At 42.4% G+C, this 19742-nt stretch overlaps 1 protein-coding gene across 1 annotated transcript in view; it reads left to right on the forward strand.

Annotated features, from left to right (window-relative positions):
* PAIP2 (poly(A) binding protein interacting protein 2) overlaps positions 1–19742 on the forward strand; it is a 22076-nt gene continuing 2334 nt past the window's right edge. The window contains exons 1-3 of the mRNA XM_047778772.1: positions 1–136; positions 16609–16772; positions 18493–18672. Of these exons, the coding sequence (XP_047634728.1) occupies positions 16635–16772; positions 18493–18672 (318 nt within the window). The 5' untranslated portion in view covers positions 1–136; positions 16609–16634. The remainder of the gene's footprint in view (positions 137–16608; positions 16773–18492; positions 18673–19742) is intronic.

Raw genomic sequence — 19742 nt, forward strand, 5'->3', positions numbered from 1 at the left:
GGCTGGGGTGTTTGTTTGGACTGGAGAAGGGAGGCGGCGGGCGAAGCGCGCGTCGAGCGGGGGAGCGGCGCTGCCTGTGGAGATCCGCGGAGGCCGACCGGATTCGTTGGCTGCCGTCCCCGCTGCCGTGCACTGGGTGAGGGGTTCCCTCGGGCAGAGCGGCAAGAAGGGCGCGGCGGCCCCAGCCGTCGAGGGATAGCCCCTTGGCGACGGCTGAGGGGCCTACAGGGTACCTCGGGTTGTTGGCCCCCAAGCCTGTACGGCCTCCGTTGTTCCTTGCCTCTTCCAGCCGAGTCTGAGGGATGGTCTTGGACCGACTTGGTCTCTTTCTTCTCTGAGAAATGGCCGTCGCTTTCTTTTTCATTGTCATTATTATTTATGATTTGGATCTCGCAGCTCTCTATCCGGGTCCTCGGTGGCGCGCGAGGGTTCCTGGGATAGCACTTTCTCGCGTCGTTTCCCCCCCCCCCCCAGTTCCTTCACCACCACCACCCCGCCCCCCGTCTCCTTTCCCCCTGCCCCCCACGGCCGCCTCGGCAACAAAGCTCATTGTTTCTCCCCACTTTACGCCTGCGCGTCGCCACGCGCAGCCCGTACTAGCTGCGCCTGCGCGCTCCTCCTGAAGCTTGGGTGGGGGAAGAGAAAGGGGCGGAGGGAGTGGCGGGCTGGCGAGCGTCCTAGGGGAGCATTCTGTAACCGTCCACGGGCTTGTACCTTTCCGATGATCGCTTTTCTCCGGTTTCTTCGCCTTCCTCTTCCCCTTATTTTTAGTTACCTTGTATTCTGTGCTTGGGATGGGAAGGCCTTTGGCGTCCTGGGAACTCCTACTCCAGAACTGTTTTGAGCCAGATGAACTTTGAGCGCCCATCCAGTTCACATTCTTTGATTTGGGTTCTCTCTTAATTTTCTCCAGGGCTTTTCCCCATTATCAAAAAAATGTACGGCTTGTGGTGAAGCTTTTTTTTTTTTTTTTAAACATTTGTTGAAGCAGCCGGCAGTAGTATTTTCTAGTAACTGCCAAAAAAAGGGCCTTTTCTGCTTCCTTTTGTTGTCTTGTTTTCCCTGGTTTTGCAACTCCAACACCTCACAGGAACTGCAAACTCTAGAAAGAATTTGGCTTCCAATATGCCGTGGAAGAAGCTGACAGCTTTTGACATTTATTTCAACAGAAGATAAATTCCCATCTTGCATATATGCTGGCTAATCTTACCTTATTAACCTGGTGGCATGATTTTTCACAAATTGCATTTGAGCAGTTGACCAGATGTTGTTTTGCATTTTCATTAAATGCCTTTTGAAATTTTACAGGCTGTAGGTTATGTTTGCAAATAAGGGTCTCTGTAAGGATTTTAAATGAGGTTCCCAGTGTTTGCTGTTTTGTGCTTTTGTTTCCAGTTTGTAAGAGGCTATTTGGGGTAAATTAGCCTATTCATGCTACTTTTTAATTGTGAACTTGGGCAGAACTTAAATTTTTTTTTCACGAGTGTCTGACAAAAGGTAATTTTCCCAAAAATATAGCCTACTTAACTGTTTCTTTAAGGCGTGGGAGTAGGCAGTAGAGACTCAAGGTTAAAAGCTGGGAGCTTGGGCATTTTTGTTTTTCTTTAAATTTTATTGAGATAATAGGCATTTTTATTATGGTATATTGCTTATTCCTCCTTAAGAGCTCAAATTGAAGTAGGTTATCTCTTCCGTCTTTGGAACAGTAAGTTTAGTTAGTTGGCTTTTCTTTGAGTAAGCATTCTGTGTACTATTCAGGTTTACGCCTTTATGACTCTGGAGAGAGATGCTCCATTTTAGTGAAGAGATAAACATTTATAAAATGTCCACTATTAGCACAGCAATTTCATGGATATTGTGGGAGATGAAAGAAGATGGGAAGAAAAATTTCTGTCACTTTCCTTTTGTGCATTTATGTATTCTTGTGATTTACAAACTTTTCATATATATTATAACAACCTGTGAAATAAGCAGAGCAAGTTTTATTTTGCTCCTTTTGAAATTGAGAAAATAGAAGCTTAAGAGATTATTTTATTAGGCACATACTTCTGTAGCACTTGTAATGCCAAGCATTGTTCAGAGAGCTTTTACAAGTATTGAATCTTCCACATCTTTAGTCAGTAAGTCCTCCCGGAAAATGAAGATTGTAAATGAGAGATGTGAAGTAACTTGTCCAGTATTACACAGCTAATGAGAGCTGAAATTCAAATCCAGGTCTGCCAGGTATTATGTGCTCTTAACCACTGTAGTGTTTTGCCTCTGATTTAGTGGCATATATGGGATTTGAACCCAGATCAAGATTAAAGTTAACCAAGTTGTCTTCATGTGCTGGATCACCCTGTTGCACTGGTGGATTAATAATTTGTATATGATACAGACTGAGGTTCAGTTCCAGTAACTCAGTCTTTTTTTTTCTTAATTTCCTTATTCAGAGCAGTGCTGTCCAGTGCTACTAAGCACATCTCTATTGAGCACCTGAAAGGTAGCAAGTACAACTGAAGAACTTAAATTTTAATTGTATTAAAATTAATTTTCATTTAAACAGCCATATATGCATATGAACATATATGTAGCTGGTGGCCTCCATGGTGTGTAATGTGAGTTTATTTGAATTGCTTTTGCTTCTTACTTTTGTATCATTTTTAATAAGAATGGTGTTTCTGATGTGCTTGGAGTTTCCATCAGCAGTGATGATAGGCAGTGTCGAGCCGTCCTTATTCTCACTTGACCATCCTGGTTACACTACGGTTGAGACTAGGGTTATAGTCTTTGGGATCTTTCTGTGGCATTGTTTCACTCCTGCAAGTATTTGGACCTGTTACTTTTACCTTATTCCTTGCTCTAGCAATTTTTTAATTGCTCTAAATGTTTAATAAGCACCAAGATAGATAACACTAGTATGTGCAAGGCTCTAAGATATGCTTATTAATATCCATTTTACAGATGGGGAACCTGAGACACGGGTTAAGTAACTTAGCCCATCATCATACAGCTTAGAAAGGCAGCGTGGTTCCATAGCCCATGCTTTATACTGCCGAATATTAAAACCAAAAATTTGATGCTGCTCACAAACTTCTAAATTGAAAACAGAGGCTGATGCAGAAAATTTTTTTTATCCTCTCTTACTAATTCCTAGAGGGACAACAAGTATACTAAAATACATACGTGTTTTATACATTAAATATATATATGTATGTATAAATAAGGTTGCATTTACAGTAGTTCACTGTAGAGTCCAGAGGAATAAGAAAATGTGGTCTGGGAGGTCCCGTTGTGGCTCAGTGGCTAACAAATCCGACTAGGAACCACCAGGTTTCGGGTTTGATCCCTGGCCTCGCTCAGTGGGTTAAGGATCCGGCGTTACCATGAGCTGTGGTGTAGGTAGCAGACGCAGCTCGGATCCCGCGTTGCTGTGGCTCTGGTGTAGGCTGGCAGCTACAGCTCCGATTGGACCCCCAGCCTGGGAACCTCCATATGCCGCAGGAGTGGCCCTAGAAAAGGCAAAAAGACAAAAACAAATTTCCATATTTTTAAATTTTCTGGAACTTCAAAAGGATGGACACTGCTGGAAATCAGTTTGTGTAAGAGGCATTTCAGGAGGGAAAAAATGGCTGAAGAAAATAGTTTGTAGTTGCTGTGGCTCTGGCGTAGGCCGGTGGCTACAGCTCCGATTCAACCCCTAGCCTGGGAACCTCCATATGCCGTGGGGGCGGCCCAAGAAATAGCAACAACAACAACAACAAAAAAAAAGACAAAAAAAAAGAAAATAGTTTGTAGATTGAAAGTGCCTGGCAGTGCTAATAGGAAAAAAAACGCTCTCACCTAAACAAAATTTGAAGTTTCTGAATTTTAAGTGTGAGGCTCTCATATTAGGCTGTCAGCTAAACAGCATTTTACAAAAGAAAGTAAACACATTTTCTACGGTGAAAGCTGGAATATTTGTAGAGTACTGAAAAGACAAGAGTCTAAATCTGGAGATCTGGGGGTTCTGCTGTGGTGCAACAGGATTGGTGGCGTCTTTGCAGCACCAGGACTTGAATCCCTGGACTCGCTCAGTGGGTTAAGGATCTGGCATTGCCATGAGCTGTGGTGTAGGTCTCAGGTGAGGCTCAGATCCTATGTTGCTGTGGTGTAGGCCGGCAGCTGTAGCTCCGATTGGACCCCTAGCCTGGGAACTTCCATGTGCCCTGAGTGCAGCCCTAAAAAGCAAAATAAATAATTTACAAAACTGGAGTTCCCGTCGTGGCGCAGTGGTTAGCGAATCCGACTAGGAACCATGAGGTTGCCGGTTCGGTCCCTGCCCTTTCTCAGTGGGTTAACGATCCGGCGTTGCCGTGAGCTGAGGTGTAGGTCGCAGACGCGGCTTGGATCCTGCGTTGCTGTGGCTCTGGCATAGGCTGGCGGCTACAGCTCCAATTCGACCCCTAGCCTGGGAACCTCCATATGCCGCGGGAGCAGCCCAAAGAAATAGCAAAAAAAGACAACAAACAAACAAACAAACAAAAAACCCCGCAAGTATGAAAACAAAAGGCAGTTTCAGACATTTATATCCTCAGGTAATATTTTGAAGAAATAGTAAGCCAAAACAAAGATGTCAAGTTAGGGGAAGATGATTCTTTAAAATATCTATATATCTATATTTATATATACTCTGAGAAAAGCTAATAGTGAAGATCTAACAATGCTGAATTATTTCCACAAAACTCAGGAGATGGGGTGGGGAGAGGAAGTGGGTAAGAAAAATCATTCTGAAGGTCTTTGTTTGGGATCAGGGACTGAGTTGAGTATGTTGAAGAAAGGAAAAGCGTTTTTAATTGAGAGGAAACTAATTTGATAATAGTTTTGAGTCAAATAATTGTGCTGTACACCTTAAACCTATACAGTGCTGCCTGTCAATTATATCTCAAACTGGGGAGGAAAAAACCCAACAGATTCCACAGTAGTTGATGAGTTATAGAAAATCAAGTTTAATTTTTTTAATCTGCTTAAAATAGGAAAATAAACACTACAGGAATAGAAGGTAAAAAGAAGCTGTAAGAAACATAAACATGAAGTTTGTTCTGTTTTGTTGTCTTTTATGGGGGGAGGGGGGTGCACACTGGCGGCATATGGAAGTTCCCAGGCTAGGGTTCATGTCGGAGCTGTAGCTGCTGGCCTACACCACAGTAACACCAGATCTGAGCCGCATCGGGGACTTTCACCACAGCTCACAGCAGTGCCAGATCCTTAATCCACTGAGGAAGGTCAGGGATCGAACCTGTGTCCTAATGGATACTAGTTGGGTTCGTTACCACTGCGCCACTATGGGAACTCCAAACATGAATTTTTGATGGAAGATGAACCCAAGCATGAGTTACCAAAAATTTTCTATGAGACATATTCTCAGACTGGTTTAAATAATCTAGCTGTTAAAGTAGAGGACTTGGGCAGTTCCCTTGTGGATCTGTGTTAAGGGTCTGGACTTGTCACTGCAGCAGCTTGGATAGGTGCTGTGGTAGGGGTTTGATTCCTTGCCTCAGAACTTCCACATGCTGTAGCCAAAAAAGGAGGGGGGGAATGGAGGTCTTGAATGTATCACTTTCAAAATTAACCAAGTTGAAAAGATCAGCCTAATATATATAAATCATTTTTGTATGTTAGAAATAGAAGTCACAGGTTTTTCACATAGTAAAACTAGAAATTAGGTATCAAAAGGTAACCAAAAGGAGTTTGTGGTGTTGTGGCTCAGCGAGTTAAGAACCCAACTCATATCCTTGAGGATGTAGGTTCAATCCCTGACCTCACTCAGTGGGTTAAGGATCTGCCATTGCCACAGCATGTCCAGCTTGGATCCCCTGTAGCTGTGGCATAGGCCAGCAGCTTGCAGCTCCTGTTCAGCCCCTAGTTCCAGGAACTTCCATATGCCTTGGGTGTGGCCCTTTAAAAAAAAAAAAAAGTAGACATTCCTGTTGTGGCTCAGTGGTAATGAACCTGACTGGTATCCATGAGGTTGCAGGTTCTATCCCTGGCCCCACTCAGGCATTTCCTTAAACTGGTGTGGGTCTCAGACTCGGTTCAGATTCACATAGCTGTGGCCCTACAATAGGCCAGCAGCTGTGGCTCAGATTCTCAGATTCAGCCCCTAGCCTGGGAATTTCCATATGTAGTGGTGCGGCCCTTAAAAAAAAACAAAAAACAAAAAGGCAGCCGAAAGAAGAGTTCCTTGATGACTCTGGACTAAGGATTTGGCATTGTCACTGCTTTAGCTTGGGTTTAATCCCTGGCCCCAGAACCTCCCCATGCCACAGGCACAGCCAAAAAAAGTAAAGAGGTAACCAAAAGAACCTTAATCACTTGGAAACTACATTCTTCTGAACAATTTCTAGCTCACTCTAAGTACATTGTAATTACCTAAAATTTATAACTGTATATTAAAACTTCTAGGGAAAATTTTTATTAAGTGAAAGGTTGAAAATTATTTGTCCACTTGAAAAACAAAGAGCAATAAATTGAAATTATGTAGAAAGGAAGAGAAAATAATGTAAGAAAACAATAAACAAAAATAGGAAAAATAGATAAAACCAAAAGCAGGAATTTTATTTATTAAAGTTGAATATTTATTTATTATTTTTTTTTATGGCCACACTCAGCATATAAAATTTCCTGGGCTTGAATTGAATCCAAGCAGCAGCTTCGACCTACAGTGCAGCTGCAGCAAGCCCGCATCCTTCAACCCACTGAGCAGGGCTCAGGATCAAACCCAAGTCACTGAAGTCAGATTCTTAACCCACTGAACCACAGCAGGAACTCTTAATGTTGAATTTATAATAGGTAATCCATTCAAAACTCAGAAAATGCAAAAAATATCCCTAGCCATGTAGTTCTCATCCCTGTTTGTTTTTAGTAGCTCTTAATAAACTATAGTTCACATACCTTGCAGTTTACCCATTCAAAGTGTATAGTAGCATGGGTTTTAGGATATTCACAGAGTTGTGCATCCACCACGACAATTTTAGAGTATTTTCATTACCCCAAAAAAGAAGTGTTGTACCCATTACCTGTCATACGATAGTGTGTTCCTTTCTGACTGGCTTCTTTCATTTCGAGTAGTGTGTTCACTGTTGGTCCATTTATCAGCTAGTGGACCTTTGGGTTGTATCTGCTTTTTGGCTATGAATAACACTGCAGTGAACATTGGTGAATTTTAAGTTTTTGTGTAGACATTTATTTACATTTGTCTTAGTTGTATACCTAGGAGTGGAATTGCTGGGTTATAAGGTTTAATGTTTAACTTTTGAGGAACTGCAAGACTGTTCCCCAAAGCAGCAGCACCATTTTAATCTTCTTACCCACAGTGAATGAGGGTTCCAGTTTCTCCACGTTTTCACCAATACTTGATACTACCTTTTTTTGGCCACATCTGGCATGTGGAAATTCACAGGCCAGGGATCAAACCCACACCACAGCAGCACCCTGAACTGAGGCAGTGACAACACCAGATCCTCAAACTGCTGCATCACAAGTGAACTCCTGTTACTATCTTTTATTAATTAGGGCCATTCTAATATGTAGAGTGGCATCTCGGAGTTCCCACTCTAGTGCATCACGGTAAAGACCCAGCATTATCTCTGCGGAGGCGTGGGTTCAGTGCCCAGCTCAGTGGATTAAGGATCCAGCATTGCCGTGCTGCGACATAGGTTGCATCTGCGGCTCAGATTCCGTCCCTGGCCCAGGAACTTCCATATGCTGTGAGTGTGGCTAAATAAATAAAGTGGTATCTCATGGTTTTGATTTGCATTTCCCTGATGGGTAAGGATGTTCAACATCTTTCCATGTGTTTATCGGCCTTTAGAGAACTGTATTCAAGTCCTTTGCCCATTTTTAAATTGGTTGTCTGTCCTTCTGTTAATTGAGTTGTAATAATTCTCTGTATAATCTAGGTTCAAGTCCCTTATCAGATATAATTTGCTTCTCATATTCTTTTCTATCTTTCCAGAGGTTCTGTGCATTTGCAAACTGTAGCCATACACACATATCCGTCTCTTTTTTATATATAAAGAGTTTATTACACTCAATGGTCTGCAAATTGTAAAGCTGAAAATTTTTGATAAATCCATATTAGACCTAATTGAGGAAAAGAGAAACATAGTCAAACCAATTGTAATATAGGAGAAGTTAGAATAGCTTCTATTATAGCAAAATTGAAATCTGAAGAAATGAAATTTTAGTGAAATATAAATTACTGTAGTTAACCAGAGAGGTAGAAAACCTGTATAGACCAATCGAAACAAGAAAAACAAAATTAGGAGTTCCCAAGTGGTGCAGTGGGTTAAGAATCCAGCATTGTCACTGCTGTGGTGTGGGTTCATTCCCTGGCCTGGAAACTTCCACATGCTGCTGATGTGGCCAAAAAAAAAAGAGAAAGATAAAAGTTTGTTAGTCATATACTAGTTTAAAATGTTTTGATTCATTTATCTTCAGGAATCCCATAATTCTTTTATCCAAATGATTGCTGAATGTAAGGATGGAAAATTTCTAGTTCATTTGCTTGAAAGCTATTTTCTGTAGGGTTCTAGCACTCTGGTTTTGCAGTTACTTTCTTTGAGGGTGGTCTTTAGCATTTCATTATTACTGTTGAAAAGCACTTGGTTTTTCTTATTGCTTTTTTTGAAAATAGTGTCTTTTTTTGGTTTTAGAATTCGTTTTGATATTCTGCAGTTTGATTATATTTGTATCTTGGTTTTTATTTATTTTATGTATCTCACTTTGTGATTCTTAGAGGTTTTTGTGTGTGTGTGGGTGTGTGTCTTTTGGGGGCCGCACCCACACCATGTGGAAGTTCCCAGCCTAGGGGTGAAATCGGAGCTGTAGCTGCCAACCTACACCACAGCAACACCAGATACAAGCTGTGTCTGTGACCTACACCACAGCTCATGGCAACGCTGAATCCTTAACACACTGATCGAGGCCAGGGATTGAACCCTCTTCCTCATGGATTCTAGTCCGTTGGGTTAACCACTGAGACCTCTATGTTGTTTGAACCATCTTTTGTTTTCCATCTTTTTGCTGTTTTCTGAATACTTTCTTTTGTCTTCTAATTCTGTTTTGTTTGTTTTTAATTTTTTTTTGGTGGGGGACTGTGCCCGAGACAAGTAGAGATTCCCAGGCCGCTGGAGCTCCCATTGTGATACAGTGGGTTAAGAACCTCACTGCAGTGGCTTGGGTTGGTGTGGAGGCACGAGTTTGACCCCTGGCTGGCACAGTGGGTAAAAGGATCTGACCTTGGTGCAGCTGCCTCACAGACTGCAGCTGCAGCTTGGATTCAGTCACTGGCCCGGAAACTTCCATATGCCAGTGGTGTGGCCATAAAAAAAAGTTCCCAGGCCAGGATCAAACTCTCACCACAGCTGTAACCAGAGCTTACAGCAGTGACAATGCTGGATACTTAACCCAGCAGGCCACCAGGGAACTCCCATGGTATCTCATATGCTGCCAGACCTATTACATTCTTATTTGTGTTGTGATTTCTGTATATCTAGAAGTTTTATTTGGCTCTTTTATAGATCTACTGTGCATTTTTTAATACTTTGCTGTTTTCTGAAGGTATTTTTAAGCTTGATATATAATAATCATTTGTTTTGTCATTTGTGTGGGTTTGACACATGGATCTGATTATGCTTTCTGTAAATTCCACTGCTTCTTGCTTTTTTCCCTGGATTTGGTTGTCTATTATTTTGTACTCTTCATTGCCCTTGAAAAGTTATTTTTTGAGGAACTTAAGGCTCAGAATGAAGATGTTGTCCAGCCAAGGATTTTATACATTTGCTTTTGCCAGACACTGGCACTAAGGACACTACCAATTCAGGACCATTTCATACTCGGTTCATGACCTGGGATGGTGTGGACCTCCCAGGTGATGAGGATTTATTCTTCCTACAGGAAGACCAGCCAGAGTCATAGCATCTGTTCCCTTCCACCTTTTCTTTTGATGTGCTCAGAGAGAGTAGGAGTTGTTTTCTGTCACCTGTGTGTGTAGCCTTTTAGGGTCGAAGCTTAGAATAGGGAGGCTTGGAGTTCCCATCGTGGCTCAGTGGTTAACGAATCTGACTAGGAACCATGAGGTTGCAGGTTCGATCCCTGGCCTTGTTCAGTGGGTTAAGGATCCGGCGTTGCCGTGAGCTGTGGTGTAGGTTGCAGACATGGCTCGGATCCCAAGTTGCTGTGGCTCTGGCATAGGCCGGTGGCTACAGCTCCGATTGGACCCCTAGCCTGGGAACCTCCATATGCCGCAGGAGCAGCCCAAGAAATGGCAAAAAGACAAAAAAAAAAAAAAAGGCTCTCCTATTCAGTTTTCCACCTTGACCTCTATACTTCTTGCTCCATGAAGCATTGACAGTCAACCCTAAGAAACCAAATGAACAGAAGCCCTCAGTGCAGAGGCAACTTCAGTATTTAAAATTTCCGCTTTGCTCTCTGAATTCCCACTTTACTTTCATCACTAGTGCTTTTTAAGTGTTTGTTTAAGAATTTATTATCCAGCACTTTTAATTTGCAGTGGAACTGGTCCAAATAATCTATCCCACCATTATTGGTAAAAAAGAAGTCCTGATTCATTTATGTTTTAATGAATTAAAACAATTCCAAGAGTTCCCATTGAGGCTCATTGGTAACAAACCTTACCAGTATCCATGAGGACTCGGGTTCAATCCCTGGCCTCGCTCAGTGGGTTAAGGATCTAGCATTGCCATTGCCATCAGCTGAAGTGAAGTGAAGATCACAGGTGATACTCAGGTCTGCAACCTACACCACACTGCTCATGGCAACACCAGATCCTTAACTCATTGAGTGAGGTCAGGGATCTCATGGTTCCTAGTTGGATTTGTTTCCACTGTGCTGCAAGGGAAATTCTGAGATTCTTTTTGTGTGTGTGTGTGTGTGTGTGTGTCTTTTTGCCATTTCTTGGGCCACTCCTGTGGCATATGGAGGTTCCCAGGCTAGAGGTCGAATCGGAGCTGTAGCCGCCAGCCTATGCCAGAGCCACAGCAACTCGGGATCTGAGCCGCATCTGTGACCTACACCTCAGCTCACGGCAATGCCGGATCCTTAACCCACTAAGACCAGGGATCAAACCTGCAACCTCATGGTTCCTAGTCGGATTCGTTAACTGAGCCACAGCAGGAACTCCCCCGAGATTCTTTTTAAGCCCATCTGATTGCAAAAGTTTTTTATGTTTTTGCAAAAAAACAAAAAATGAAACATTTTTGCTATAATGGTTATATTAAATTGTTGAAGATGCAGAGAAATGGGAGCACTCAGTGTATTACAGAAATGTACATTACCACAGTATTTTTGAAATAATCTTTCTTAAAGCTACAAGTGCATATGGCCTTTGACCTGGCTGTTCCTATTCATGAGAATGTATATCCTGCAGAAAGCACCAGTAGAAATAGCACAATACTCAAGTGTGGTCAAAGCAGGACTGAAGTGGAGTTCCCGTCATAGCTCAGTGGTTAACGAATCCAACTAGGAACCATGAGGTTGCGGGTTCGATCCCCGGCCTTGCTCAGTGGGTTAAGGATCCAGCGTTGCCATGAGCTGTGGTGTAGGTCAAAGATGCGGCTCAGATCCCACATTGCTATGGCTCTGGTGTAGGCCAGCAGCTGTGGCTCCGATTGGACCGCTAGCCTGGGAACCTCCATATGTTGCGGGAGCGGCCCAAAAAATGGCAAAAAGACGGAAAAAAAAAAAAGGGGGCGGGACTGAAGTGAAAAAACTAGAAATATAAACGTGCATCACAGGGGAGTGGTTGAGTAATTGTTGCTGTATCCATTAAAAAGTTAAGTATGGGAGTTCCCTTGTGGCGCAATGGCAACGAATCTGACTAGTATCCGTGAGGATGAGGGTTCGATCCCTGGTCTTGCTCAGTGGGTTGGGGATCCACTGTTGCCATGAGCTGTGGTATAGGTCTCAGGCGTGGCTCGGATCCCACATTGCTATTGCTGTGGCTGTGGTGTAGGCCAGCAGCTGCAGCTCCCATTTGACCACTAGCCTGGGAAATCCTATATGCTGCACCTTCAGCCCCCAAGGGGGGGAATTTATTGGCTTTCTCAGTTTATTTTTGCCACTTTTAAAGTGGTTTTTATTGAAGCATGAACAAAGAAAAGATAGCAGCAGATTGGTATGGTTTACTTCCCAGATGTTTTATTTATAATACTTGTCATTATCTACATTGTGCCCACAGACATCACTTAAGCAATATAGGTACTCCTGTTGTGTTGCCAGGAGTTCCTCTTTAAACTTTTGTTGGTTTTATTCTAGAGAAAAGCTTTTTTTCTGCCACAGAGACTAACACATATAAATTTGAGCTCATTGACTGGTGGAATTTTGAAGTTACTTCTTTTGGGCTGCCTTTTAATGAAGCGATAAGACCCAGCAAGAAACCATTTACTGTATTTTTTAAAATTGTTTTCCTAGAGGTTACACTGGGGATTACAACTAACATCTTTGTAACAAGAATGGACTCATACAAATTTAGTTTTATAGAGAGAGAGAAAAAGTTAAAAGCCAAAAAAGGAGTTCCCGTCGTGGCGCAGCGGTTAACAAATCCGACTAGGAACCATGAGGTTGCGGGTTCGATCCCTGCCCTTGCTCAGTGGGTTAAGGATCCGGAGGTGCCGTGAGCTGTGGTGTAGGTTGCAGACGCGGCTCAGATCCCGAGTTGTTGTGGCTCTGGCATAGGCCGGTGGCTACAGCTCCGATTCGACCCCTAGCCTGGGAACCTCCATATGCCGCGGGAGCGGCCCAAGAAATAGCAAAAAGACAAATAAATAAATAAATAAATAAATTTGCCTTTAAAAAAAAAAGCCAAAAAAATACAGTATTAGTGACTTTTGTATTTACCTATGTAATTATCATTGTTGATTTCTTCATATGGATTCAAGTTAATCCAAAAAAAAAAAAAAACCCCGCCTGATTTAGTCTTTGTCTAACAAGCCTAATGTCTAGGCCTCCTCAGTAATAGTTTCAATTAATTTATTTTTTCCTGTTTATAGGCCATACTTTCTTATTTCTTCGCATGCCTCATAATTTTTGTTGAAAACTGAATGTTGTGAGTGCTGTGAAATCACATTCTCCCCTCTCTTCAAGGTGGTTGTTTTGCTTGTTTGTTTGGTGACCTTTCTGAATTAATTGGGTAAAAGTTTGTTTTATTTTTTGTATGGCCACTGACGTCTCTGTTCCGTTAGCTTAGTTGTCAGCTAGTTATTTACAAGAGATTTCATTAAATACCCATAAGGGAAAAATACAACTCTCCTGGTCTTTTTTTTTTTTTGTCTTTTTGCCATTTCTTGGGCTGCTTCCACGGCATATGTAGATTCCCAGGCTAGGGGTCAAATCGGAGCTGTAGCCGCCAGCCTACACCAGAGCCACAGCAACACGGGATCCGAGCCACGTCTGCGACCTACACCACACACAGCTCATGGCACCTCCGGATCCTTAACCCACTGAGCGAGGCCAGGGATCAAACCCTCAATCTCATGGTTCCTAGTTGGATTCGTTAGCCACTGAGCCACAACGGGAACTCCGTAAACTCTCCTGGTCTTTGCCGTTGGGTTTTTTTGTAGCTGAGGCACACCTTTAACACTCAGGCAGTTTGCATCTCTTTCTTAAGCCTTTTTTTATGTGCATAGCCTGAAGTCTGATGAGTATAAGGCCTTCGTAGGTCTCTTCGGAGTGGGCCCCCAGCACTGGGCACGCCCGTGGCCTTTTTGGTTTCCCAGAGCATGCAGGAGCTTCTCAAAGCCTTTGTTCGAAACCATCTCCTTGGCCAGCCTTTCCTCCCAGGCTTTTTGCTCTGTCTCTTGTTTGCCCCAGTTATTGTTCTTTGCTGGCACTCGCTCCTACATTTGCCTTTACTGCTTTTGACAGATGCCAAACACTTTTAATCTTGTATTTGAACTACATGTGCTCACTTTCTTAAAAGAGCAAAACACAAAGGACACACTATAAAGAGTGTTCTTGAGAAGGACCAGGAACAGGTCATGGAAGAAAATTAAATCAGATACAATACCTTACTTATATTAGAACACCTCGCACTCAGTAAATGTAGGTCTGTCACCATTCTGAAAGTAAATGATCCTTACCCTCTGGCTTGTCACTTGGCTGGCTGTAGCAGAAGTCTGGTCAGCAGTTGTTCTTTCTTCAGCTATCTAAATTACGAAGATTGGCGCCCAGGTACCAGTTGATTTCTGTTATGGTTTGTTTCCCAAATACTGCTTGACAGTGAAATTTCATTTACTGTCCCTCATAGACTCTTGCACTGGGATCTATACCAAAGCCACAGGTTGTTTGACGAGGTGATAATGGGCAAAAAGCTGATCTAGAGCCTTGTCAAATGCAGGGATTGGGCCCTTTTTGCTAAGCACTGTTTATATTTTGTTACTAATTAGCATCAAACAAGGAAGGAGAGTGAGTCCCTGGGGATTTCCAGACTATAGAATTTGCTGGTGTTGATTTTTCATTGTTTACATAAGGTTATGATCATGAAATGTGTGGAAAACACTTCTTTCTTTTAAAGAAGTTGCATTTAGGCTTTCCTGCTGTGGCACAGCAGGTTAAGTATCCTGTGTTGTCTCAGCAGTGGCTTGCGTTCAATCCCTGGCCCAGGAACTTCCATGTGCCATCAGTGCGGCCATAAAATTTAAAAAGAAAAAAAAAAAGGGAAAAGAATAAGTAATTTTCTTTAGAGAAACTGGTTGCACTTTAATCAGAACTTGTTGTCAAAATAAAGGGGTTTATTTAATCCAAAATTAATGATAAATAAAAACATCAGAGACAGCTGTCATGTTTTTTACCCACACCCTAGCACATAAATTTCAGACCATCTCTGCCTTTCTTTCCTGTACATACAACAAGTAAGGCAGAAGGTCTCAGCAATTTTTAATTTGGGGCCTAACAATTTAAAATGTTACCACCATGATTGTCATTAGTATTCAGTATTGAGGAAAATGCATGTGTGTGTCAGGATAGGACCCCCACCCCAGCTTAGAGACTAAATTCATGTTATAGGAACAGCTATACATTTTTATTACACTTAAATCCTCTTAAGTCCATAAAATGAATTTAAAGGGCCAGGCAACATACATAGAACAAGTCTCTTCCTAAACCATAACCCCCCCCCCAAAAAAATTTTCTGGTAGGAGATTTTGGTTTGAATGTTCTACTTGATTATGATAACTTTGGAGTAAGAAGGCCTGAAGGTTTTTTTGACTGTATGTTCAAATTAGGTATGTTTTTTCCTTCCTTTGGCACAAGTCACACCCATGTTGGATTTATGTACAAATGATTCTTGCTTTATGTAAACCCAGTTTTAGCAGAGTTCATGAATTGGTAGACAGTTGTAGAATCTGAAACTTTATGCTTTGAACTTTATCCTACAATATATCGATTAGGTTAGATCGTGTATTTACCTATTGAATAGAGCATAAGAAACCAGACCTAGTGTATGAGATTAGGTGCCTGAAGCTCACTGGACAGTAGGGAAATCCATGCATACAGGACCTCAGCATGGACCCAAAAATAAAGCAAATAGAGAATGGGCTATTAAGTTGAGAGCCAGAGCTTACCTTGTGACTGAGAAACTAAGAATTATTAAAAGTTTCACTTTCAGTCTCTGGGCTTTTTAACATCAGTTTTAAAAAGTAGAATTTGCTTTTTATAAAATCTCTTGATGACTTAAGTCTTCCAGACTATGCTTGTTTTATAAAGCACGGGATATCCAGTTTTTTTAAAAAGTGGATGGTTTGGAGATTCCAGTTAAGCACGTGAATGCCTTTGTTTACTGTTATTAGATGAAGCTAGGCTATTTTCATCTATTTCTTTTTACTTTTTTTTTTTGTCTCTTTAGGGCTGCACCTGTGGCATATGGAGGTTCCAAGGCAAGGGGTTGCATCGGAGCTGTAGCCTCTGGCCTATGCCAGAGCTACAACAATGCCAGATCCGAGCCACATCCACTACCTACACCACAGCTCACAGCAACACAGGATCCTTAACCCACTGAGCGAGGCCAAGAATCGAACCTGCAACCTTATGGTTCCTAGTTGGATTCGTTTCCACTGTGCCACAGTGGGAACTCAATTTTCATCTATTTCTTAAACTTTTTTTGTTTTGTTTTCTGTCTTTTTAGGGTTGTGCCTGCGGCATATGGAAGTATTCAGGCTAGGGGTTAAATTGGAGCTGTAGCCACAGCAACTCGGGATCTGAGCCACGTCTGCAACTTACACCTCAGCTAATGGCAACGCTGGATCCTTAACCCACTGAGCAAGGCCAGGGATTGAATCCAGATCCTCGAGGATACTATGAACTCAGGTTCATTACAGCTGAGCCACAATGGGAACTCCCTCTTTTTTTTTTTTTGATTTTTTTTTTTTCCTTATAGCTGGTTGAACTCCCTATTCCTTAAACATCTTAAACATTAAAATCACATGGGATAAAAATGGAGCTTTCCAGTTGCTCATTTTATCATGTGCATTAATATGTCCTGTGCCTAACCATGACACCTGATACTAACAGATGCTCACTAAGAACTGAAAGAATGACTGACTATATTAACTGTATTGCTCTTCTTTTAAGGTTAAAAACTACATCTAACGCCAACCATGAAAGATCCAAGTCGCAGCAGTACTAGCCCAAGCATCATCAATGAAGATGTGATTATTAACGGTCATTCTCATGAAGATGACAATCCATTTGCAGAATACATGTGGATGGAAAATGAAGAGGAATTCAACAGACAAGTTAGTTTTGTGTATAAGCATGTTCTTTTTTTTAGCCCATGACAGCCTTCAAATAATGTAATTTTAGGAGTTCTCATTGTGGCTTAGCAGGTTAAGAATCTGACAAGTATCCATGAGAACACAGGTTCAATCCCTGGCCTCGCTCAGTAGATGAACGGATCCGAGGTTGCAGCAAGCTGCAGCCTAGGCCACAGATGCCACTTGGATCTGGTGTTGCCATGGCTGTGGTGTAGGCCAGCAGCTACAGCTCCAGTTTGACGCCTAGCCTAGAAACTCCATATGCTGCAGGTGCAGCCCTAAAAAGGAGAAAATAATGATAATATGAGTGTACTTAGCCCTGAAATGTGTTTTTTATTGGTCTTACATGAAATCTGTGGATTTGTGTTCTAGTACTCCTATTTTATTTGATGATTACTACCAGGTTTGACTACTCGTTGAAATAAAACTAGGGAGCTTTTTTCGGGAGGAGTAGGGTGGAACCTGGGAAACTTGTTTTTTAAAAGCTCCCAGATGGGGAGTTCCCCTTGTGGCTCATCGGTGACAAGCCCGACTAGTATCCATGAGGACAAGGGCTTGATCCCTGGCCTGGCTCAGTGGGTTAAGGATCCAGCATTGACCCCTGGCCTGGGAACTTCCATATGCTGCAAGTGCAGCCCTAAAAAATAAATAAATAAATAAGCTCCCAGATGATTCTGACTCGGTTTTGAAACCACTGCCTTACCTGCCTTACCTGTCAGACTTCTATTGCCCTGGAAGTCAAGGGAACAGGAATCAGAAACAAATGGGCACAGGTACCAGGGTACAGATTGTACCGTTTTTCACCTAAGGTTTTCATTCTGATCAGCCTCAAAGTGTGACACCCCTGTCTCTGTAAAGGACTCTCATACATTGATAGATGTTTTTTTTTTTTTTTTGGTCTTTTCGCCTTTTCTAAGGCTGTTCCCACAGCACATGGAGGTTCTCAGGCTAGGGGTCTAATCGGAGCTGCAGCCGCCAGCCTATGCCTCAGCCACAGCAACGCAGGATCTGAGCTGCATCTGTGACCTACACCACAGCTCATGGCAACACCAGATCCTTAACCCACTGAGCAAGGCCAGGGACCAAACCCGCAACCTCATGGTTCCTAGTCGGATTCATTAACCACTGCGCCACAACGGGAACTCCGATAGATGTCTTTTATTCCCATATTTCTAGTACCCGTTTCCATCTTTCGCCTAGTTTCTTCCTGATCGTGGCTTTGGTAATCAGTAGCCAGCTTGATTTCACTGTATCCAGTTATACATATTCAAGAGTAAAGCCATACAGTCTTATTTCAGTGAGAATCAACTTGCTTTTTTTTTAAAACGCATACCCTGACCTGACCCTCTTCAGAGCCATAGTGTTTTTCCCCAGTCATTTTTGGGTGGGTTCAGGGTTTGTATAGTTCGAGAAGTATTGTAGGTAATTCTGATACACATTCCTTGATGAGAACACTTCTTTGTTATTTCCTCCCCGCCACCCTCAGGGAAAGAACAGAATACTCTGCGAAGTAAAGATGTAGCAAAACCCTAATCAGATCTTCCCAGGTTTTGTGGAGAAGATTTTTTTTTCTCCTTAGCCCAGAAACAGAGGAGGAAGTACAGCATTGTGTTTTTAAATGGTTTACTTCAAGATATGTTAAGCCTTTCCTAGTGACATCTTACCAAGAGTGCTATAAAATTATCTTTTATTATAAATCCAGATAGAAGAGGAGTTATGGGAAGAAGAATTTATTGAACGTTGTTTCCAAGAAATGCTGGAAGAAGAAGAGGAGCATGAGTGGTTTATTCCAGCTCGAGATCTCCCACAAACTATGGACCAAATCCAAGACCAATTTAATGACCTTGTTATCAGTGATGGCTCTTCCCTGGAAGATCTTGTGGTAAAGAGTTATTTTTCATCTTTTTAAAACCTAGCTCATCTTTCCCGTAAGTGGAAAAGCAGCAGTCATCTGTTTCAGAAGAGTTCTCCATCTCTTCCCCTTCAGAAATGGTACTGCTGCTTACTGTGGAAGCAGAGGCCTCCCAGTCGCACTTAGGCCATGGAGTGAGGTCTGGCAGCACTGTGGAGCTAGTCTGAGGCTGCTGACAGACTTCCTGCCACTGCTTTTAGCTTTGATAGCGATGTTGCCTTAGGACATGCAAGTGTCTGAAAGCATTAGTTCATAGTATGTTCATGCGACTGGCCTATACAAAAGTAGTTTGATGGAGAGGTTTTGCTCTTTAATTTTGTCTTAAGTAGTTGATGAAAGTGCAGATTTTTTCTAAAAGATAAAATTTTGGAGGCTTTTTCATGACCCAGGATTTTCATTGCGTTACCATAACTTGGTTTGGAACTGTGATTAATCAGGACTTCTATAAGCACTTGACAGAAAAGAAACACAAACCTATTTATTTCTATTTTCAGTTCCTATCATCTCATCACTGATGGTACAGTTGTAGTAAAAAGTTTCTTCAGGAGTTCCCGTCGTGGCGCAGTGGTTAGCGAATCCGACTAGGAACCATGAGGTTGCGGGTTCGGTCCCTGGCCTCGCTCAGTGGGTTAAGGATCTGGCGTTGCCGTGAGCTGTGGTGTGGGTCGCAGACGCGGCTTGGATCCTGCGTTGCTGTGGCTCTGGCGTAGGCCGGCGGCTACAGCTCCGATTAGACCCCTAGCCTGGGAACCTCCATATGCCGCAGGAGTGGCCCAAGAAATAGCAAAAAGACAAAAAGACAAAAAAAAAAGTTTCTTCAGGAATTGTGTTAACTAAGCACTAGGACTGGGGTAAACCCTGATGAGTCCTTCACTAAAATTAAGAGGAAATGATTTCAGGTCAGAATATTAAACTTTCTGTCCATATGGACAGTCTCCAGTTGATTTCATAAGATTGTTTTCTGGAATTTAATTTTCTCAGCATCACCCCAGACCTGCAGAATCAATCATCTAGGCATGCTGACTTTAAGCGCACTCCCA

This window comes from Phacochoerus africanus, chromosome 4 (genome assembly GCF_016906955.1).
Source record: "Phacochoerus africanus isolate WHEZ1 chromosome 4, ROS_Pafr_v1, whole genome shotgun sequence".
Lineage (NCBI taxonomy): Eukaryota > Metazoa > Chordata > Mammalia > Artiodactyla > Suidae > Phacochoerus > Phacochoerus africanus.